The sequence below is a fragment of the Orycteropus afer genome, unplaced genomic scaffold, assembly GCF_000298275.1.
Source record: "Orycteropus afer afer isolate SDZICR_OR568_19922 unplaced genomic scaffold, OryAfe1.0 scaffold00042, whole genome shotgun sequence".
NCBI lineage: Eukaryota > Metazoa > Chordata > Mammalia > Tubulidentata > Orycteropodidae > Orycteropus > Orycteropus afer.
This window is the reverse complement of record NW_006921629.1, coordinates 9,067,100-9,074,395: the sequence shown is the minus strand read 5'-3', so window position 1 is coordinate 9,074,395 and position 7,296 is coordinate 9,067,100. Positions and strand designations below refer to the sequence as shown.

At 46.3% G+C, this 7,296-nt stretch overlaps 1 protein-coding gene across 1 annotated transcript in view; it reads right to left on the bottom strand.

The window, feature by feature from the left end:
• The window catches only part of ABR (ABR activator of RhoGEF and GTPase), a 184,278-nt gene that overhangs the window by 69,953 nt on the left and 107,029 nt on the right, over positions 1-7,296 (bottom strand). The window contains exon 4 of the mRNA XM_007937423.2: positions 2,505-2,690. Within this exon, the coding sequence (XP_007935614.1) occupies positions 2,505-2,690 (186 nt within the window). The remainder of the gene's footprint in view (positions 1-2,504; positions 2,691-7,296) is intronic.

Sequence of the window (7,296 nt, the reverse complement as noted above, 5' to 3'; positions counted from 1 at the left end):
GAACGGTTGGTGAAAGGGCTGGAGGGAGGCAGCATGTCTGGCCTTGCAGTAATAGGCCTTGGTTTACTGCTAATAATCCTGCCTTCCCCTTGTAGGGTTAGAGGAGGTCAGAACATGTGGCCTCCTTGCCGTTTTTGCACAGTTAGTTCCTATATCAAAGTAAAAATCAATGGCGGTCTTCTTCAAGGGAAGGACTTGGCCTGCTCCCTGTCCCCATGGGAAGGATAAAGCTTGGGTGCCAGGTTGAACCACTACCCACCCATCCCCTGCCTACAGAAGCAGCAGCAGGTGAGCCAGGAGCAGGGGACACCTGGGCAGAAGGCATGTGTGCAGGACTCATGGGCCATCCCAGCCACTGCCATCTCCATGGTGCACTCTGGGCTGCAGGGTCCAATGCCCAGCCTTCCAGGGTCAGTAACTGGGGAAGTGGAGGTTGCCTGGAAACAGCAGTTTGGCATTGGGGTAATCTCATAAAACAAGTGGCAGAGATGTTAATTCCCTTCTCTCAGTAATGAATAATCAAATATCCGGAGACTTCAGCTGAAAATAAACTGCCTCCAGATGCCCGGGCTGCCTGGCTCCACCCAGGCCTCCCAAGCCTGCAGCCCTCGGAACCTTAGCCATCTGGCCTGAGCCTGTTACAGCAGGCAATGGTTGCTGAAGCAGGGTCCAAGTGGGGAGGGTAAACTGAGACAGCCTTTCTACTGCATCACAGGCAACCTGCCTTCTTGCCTCTGGGTTTGCTCCCTTCCCTCCTCCTGAAAGCTGAGAAGACGCCACCTGCCTCCTCTGCCACACACACACACACACACACACACACACACACAGGCTCAGGCTCTTGGAACTAGGCTGATGAGTGGGTGTCCACCATCCCTGAACTGGGGAAGCACTTGAGGCTGCTGGAACCAAAGGTGGGGCATTCCCCTGTAAATAATGTCTTCTGGGACACCTCTTCCTAATAACAAAGATAATAACAGTAATAGTAGTGACAGTAATAACAGTAATAATAACGGCTAACACTATTAAGTATTTACTATGTGCCAGGCATATATTAAACCAATTTAATTCTCACAACAATCCAATGAAGACTACTAATACTACTAACATATACAATAATAAAATGTAATATATAATTATAACTATATCCTCATTTTTACAGGTGAGGAACCTGAGTCATGGAGAAGTAGGTGAGTTGACCACAGTCACAGATGTAATCTACGGCAGAGCAGAGATTCAAACCTCACTGTGATCTGGTTCCAGAAGCTGTGCTTGTCCCATAACACTGTCCCACCCCACTGAAAAATGGGGCTCTCAGTACACAGACCTGTGATGACTCCCTCAATGCCCTGTCCACACTCATGGTACCAAAGATCATGGTGCTCCCCATTCATTCATTCATTCATTCTCTCACCCATGCACATACTGAGCACTAGGCTGGTTCTGGGGTCTGATGATGAAGAAGATACAGTCTGCCCTTCCAGAGCTCATGGTTTTGAGGAGGCAGGCAGCTATGCATGTTCTAATAAGGGGAAGAGCATAGGTGCTGCATCTGAGGTGTTGGAGAAGGCTTCCCTGAAGAGGTCATTTCTATTCACTCCTACCTGAGAATTGACTAGAAGAAACCAGATAAGATGAAGAAGGACATTGAAGATAAAGACACAAGTAACAGAGAGGTCACAAAGTGCCCGGAGTGTGACATGAGAACATAAAGTTCAGTGTCGAAGGTACAGGGGGTGGGGGAGGCAGCAACCAGGGGGCAGGCGAGGCCAGGAAGGGTCTCATAAACTATTCTCTGGAGCTTGGACTTTATCCAATGGGGGCAGCAAGCCACTGAAGCAAGGCAGAAGCAAGGTCTGATCATTGGTTCTGACAGATTTCTCAGGATGTTGGGCAGAGGTAAGGAGTGGGATAGGAAGCAGGCCTAGAGGTAGGAACCACTCATGAGGTGACAGGAGAGGTTGAGGTGACAGGAGAGGTTCAGGTGAGAGGCCAAGACAAAGGCCAGCAGAGGAGGTGGACAAAAGTAGGCAGTTGTGACATCAAAGAAGTGGACTCCATGGGCGTAGGGTTGAGGGAGTGGGTGAGAGGGGAAAGGTCCAATCCAGCTGCCTCATTTTAAAGAAAGCATCCGGGGTTTCAGGTGAGAAAGCGCCCCTCATACCCCTCTCTCAGCTGAGGGGCAGGGCACCTGAAGGCCAGCAGGGACGCTTCCATTTTAGCTCTGGCACCACAGAGCCTGTTGAGTGAGAGAGAATTTATGCTGTATCAGAAATATCTATGCACAGGGCCCGTCTCAGCATTCCTAGAACCGCTCCCAGGACTTCACAGGGCAACCTGGAGTCAAGGCATCAGCGCCAGGCTTTCCTCCAGAACACAGAAATGACCCAGACCTTCAAGGAGGCCAAGGCATGAGAGGGATGGGGCTGACCAGTTCTCCCCTAAGGCCCTCTTCCAACACCAGCAGCTCTACTGAGGCTCAGACCCTCCAGTGACGGGAGACTCACCAGCTTCTGGAAGAGGTGGCCCATGGTGACCTGGCTGTCCCACTGCTGCACCTTGGGACAGAGGTTGTCATAGAACTCCTTGTGGATCTCATAGATGTCCTGGATCTTATAGAAGATGGTTTCGATCTGCTGGATGGTGAGCACGGGCTGGGAGGTGGTGGCTGTGGCCTTCAGAGGTTTCATGGGCTGGGTGAGGGAGAGGAAGGAAGAGCGGAGGTAAGGCGTACATAAACTCACTGTCAGCAGGCCTAGGACAGGTTGTAGCATTGATCCTGCTGCAACAGTCCTGCCTAGATAAGGCCATTTGCCTTCAAGGCAGGGCACCCGAAGCATGGTTTGTATCAAGGAGCTGCTGTCACATGTCCTAAGAAGCCAAACTCCACTTCAAAGAGAAGGAGCCTGGCCCAGTAGCACTGCCTGGCCCAAGGGGTGGAGCTAGAGCATACTCCTCTCACCCTTGTCCAGTCGCTTTAACACCCATCCTGTACTGGATTTGCTTGACAATTTAACAGGATCCATGTCTCTCTCTCACCATGGCCTCATCCCGAGTCATAAACTTTCTTGTCATATTTCAACAGAAAGAGGGCTGAGTGGGAACTCAATCTCTTAGCCATTTCTCTCCTAGAACCATGGTTCTAGGACTCGAAAAGACCTAAGGCTGGACTCAGCTTCACTGATACTCCATGTTCCCATCATTAGTACAGGTAGAGGAAGCAGGTGGCACACATGCCAGCCACCTTCCCATCTCCTGCATCTGTGTCAGACATCACTAAGAAATCACAATGATCTTTCCTATTGAGCCTGGTTGTAGTCTCAGCCTCTTAATGTAGGGCAATTATTCTGTCACCCCTGCTTGTCTACCCCAAAATGTTCCAGGATCTGCAAGTGAAAAAGGGAAGTAACAGATAGTAATTCAGTACCCACCTCCCTCCCACCTTAATACACAACAGCAGGACTGTGGGATAATGAGGCAGGGGTGATTATTCTTCAATGTACTTTTCTGTATTTTCTAAATTGTCTATAATGAATAAATATTCAGTTTTATAGTTAGAAAAAAAAAATAAATGCTATTAAAAATTCATAATTGAAACAAACATGCTGATACTGATGCATGATACTGATAGTCCTCCTTGGTTGACTCAAAAGCCCCAATGCCCCCATACTTCACTCCAAAGGCCCTCCAAGTGACAGACTCTGGAAACCAGTTACATAGAGAAAGCGTGAGAGGGGAGAGCGTGTTTACCTGGAACAGAGAAGCCTGAGTCAAATGTATGGTGATGTTCTTCATCTATTTCAAGGGCTAAGTGGAAAGAGGCCTTACTCTGGAGACTCAGGAGCAGTGGGCAAAATTATGCTGGCAGATATGGGCTGCATTATAGTAAAGAATGGGCAATTCAACTGCTGAAAATGCTGGGCTGGAGGGAAGACCTTCCCTGAGGGAGACCAAAGATATTGCTGGCTCCTTCCGGGTGATGAACACCAGCTCAAAGAAACCACAGCAGTGTAACTCCCAGCCAAGCTTCACTCCATCCTCCCATCTGCCACTTCACCCTGATGGTGGTAGAGCTCAAGGCTGTCCATGAGAAGAATGCCTTCTACACAAACACCCAGACAATGCTCCAACTTTTGGTTCCTTTGTTCTCTAAGCTCTAAAAAGTCTGGACACAACGATGGAGGCAGGAAAAGGCAGAACCTCCTTGTTACCCTTTCAGCACTGGAAACAACTGATCCTTAGTATCTAGTTCCTACAAGCAAAGTGAGATGAGGTTCAACCTGGTACGGACCAGGCAGCATGGGTTTGAATCCAATCTTGGTCACTTAATAACTGTGGGCAAATCACCTACCATTTCTTGGTCTCAGTGGCCTCACTTCTAAAACTGGGATGATCTCACCTTCTTCAGAGGACTATTGAGAACACCAAAGGCCATAATTTAGATAAAATACCTAGTATGTGCCTGACACATCAAATCAAACCAAATTCACTGCCATCGAGTCATGACTCAGAGTGACCCTCGTTGGGTTTTCGAGGCTGTCAATCTTTACGGAAGTAGAATGCCCACTTTCCCTTCTGTGGAATGGTTGGTGGGTTTGAACCGCTGACCTTCTGGTTAGCAACCAACTGCCTTATCCACCACACCATCAGAGCTCCTTGTACTTGGCACATAGAAGGTAATAAATGTTAGCTGCTACTATTATTATTATTATTCCAACAAACCTGTACCAACTGCCTAATGTGAGGCAAGACGGGGTATTCAGTGATGAACATAACATACAATCACTGCCCTATTGGATCTTCCAGTCTAGTTAAGTCTCCCAGGCTTGGGGAAGAGACAGAATTAGTAACACAAGGAACCAAACAAACAGAATTACACTAAGGAAGAGAATTCTGAAAAGGAAATCAAGAAAGTAATTATCATTTACAATAACCACACAAAAGATGAAGTACTTAGGAAAAAATCTAACCAGAGACATAAAAGACCTGTACAAAGGAAACTACAAAACACTATTACAAGAAATCAAAAGAGGTTTACGTAAATGGAAAAATATACCATGCTTATGGATAGGAAGACTTAACATCATGAAAATGTCAATACCACTCAAAGCAATCTATAGATACACAGCAATCCCAATCCAGATTCCATCATCTTCCTTTAAAGAGATGGAAAAACTAATCACTAACTTTATATGTTAAAGAAAGACCTCAGATATATAAAAGCACTACTGAAGAAGAACTGGAGCTCTGGTGGCATTGTGCCTAAGGCACTTGACTGCTAACCAGAAGGCTGGTGGTTCAAACCCACCAGCCATTCCTCGGAAGGAAGGCTGGGCAATCCTACTTCCGTAGTGCTACTGCCTTGGAAACCCAAGGTGGGGTTGCTATGAGTCAGGCTCGACTCAACAGCACATAACAACAACAAAGAAGAATAAAGTAGGAGGCGTCACACTCCCTGATCTCAAAACCTATTATAAAGCCACAGTAGTTAAAACAACCTGGTACTGGTACAATGACAGACACATATACCAATGGAACAGGATTGACAACCCAGAAGTAAATCCACCCATCTACGGACAGCTAATCTTTGACAAATGGCCAAAAGTCATTAAATGGGGAAGAGAGAGCCTTCTTAATGAATCATGCTGGCAAAAGTGGATATTCATTTGCAGAAAAATGAAACAAGACCCGTATCTCATACTATATACAAAACCAAACTCAAGTTGGATCAAAGATAGGAGGGGAGGAGAGGGGACACCGTTAAGTATTGATTTGGGTGAAGGGAAGGGCAATGTACCAAATGTGAGTGATCAACATGGTAGTAGTGAGGAAGAGGAAGAAATGGAGAGGTGCATGGGAGGTACAGACAACAAAGATGAAACCATTTGCAAATACAGTACTGTGTTGTCAGTGAAGGCAAACATTGATATATGGGTGGAAAAATGGGTGGACAGGCTGAACTATTAAGTATGTGTATGTAGAGGGTAGTGTGCCCAAAACCATGTATAGGGTTGGCAGATAACATTTCTACAAGTGTATGTGTATGTTGTGTAAGAATTTTTAGGTACATAGTACAGCTGACAAGGGACAAGGTTGTAGTCACTTCTTGGCCACAGCCAGCACCCAAAGGGAGTGAGTAGTTGGATTTGTGGGCTCGGGACCATAGTTGCAGGGGACATCAAGCTCAATTGGCACACTACACAAAAACACTGTTCCACATCCTACTTTGGCAAGTAGCGACTGGGATCTTAAAAGCTTGCAAGCGGCCATCTAGCTGCAACAATGGGTCTCTCTTCATCCAGAGCAAAGAAGAATGAAGAAAACCAAAAACACATGGAAACAATTAGTCTGAGCAACCGGTACACCATGCAATCTGCAGCCTATACAACTATGAGACCAGAAGAACTAGATGGTGCCCGGCTACCACTGTCAACTACTCAGAGGGGGAATCTATGTAGGAAATCCTGGATAGAGTGGGAAAACAATGTGGAACAAAACTTGAAATCATTTAAAAAAAAAAAAAAAAGGACCAGGTTTGCTAGTCTGATAGAGCCTGATGAAACCACTGAGACTATGGCCCCTAGCTGCCCTTCAGGTCTGGAATTGAACCCACTCCTGTGGCTTCCAGCCTAACAAAAGACAGGCATATCAGCTGAACATTTATATTAGGCAGATACACTTCTTGGAGAGATCAATCATGGGAGAATAGAAGGACTATGTACACACAGAGAGCCAGCTCGGGGAGCAGGAGTGCATGGGAGGGAAGGACACAGGGAAGAGGTAACTGTGGGAAGGAAGTGGGAGGGGAGCTATTGCATTATGTGGGAAATTGTAGTCAATGTCATGAGACAAAGTGTATGTGAACTGCTGTATGGAAGGGGAATTTCCTCTGTAAACTTTCGCCCAAATCACAATAAAAATAAAAATAAAAATAAAATAGTTGGATCAAAGACCTAAATGTAAAACCTAAAACCATAAAGATCATCAAAGAAAACTAGGGACAAATGTCAAACCAAAGTCACTGCCAATGAGTCAATTCTGACTCATAGCAACCCCCACTGGGTTTCCAAGGCTGTAAATCTTTACAGAAGCAGACTGTTTCACCTTTCTTCTGCAGAGCAGCTGGTGAGTTTGAACCACTGATCTTCTGGTTAACAGCCAAATGCCTTAACCACTACACCACCAGAGTTCCTTAGGGACAAATCTGCTGTTGTTGTTGTTATATGCCGTCGAGTCGGACCCGACTCATAGCGACCCCTCCTTGGGTTTCCAAGGCAGTATCACTATGGAAGTAGATTG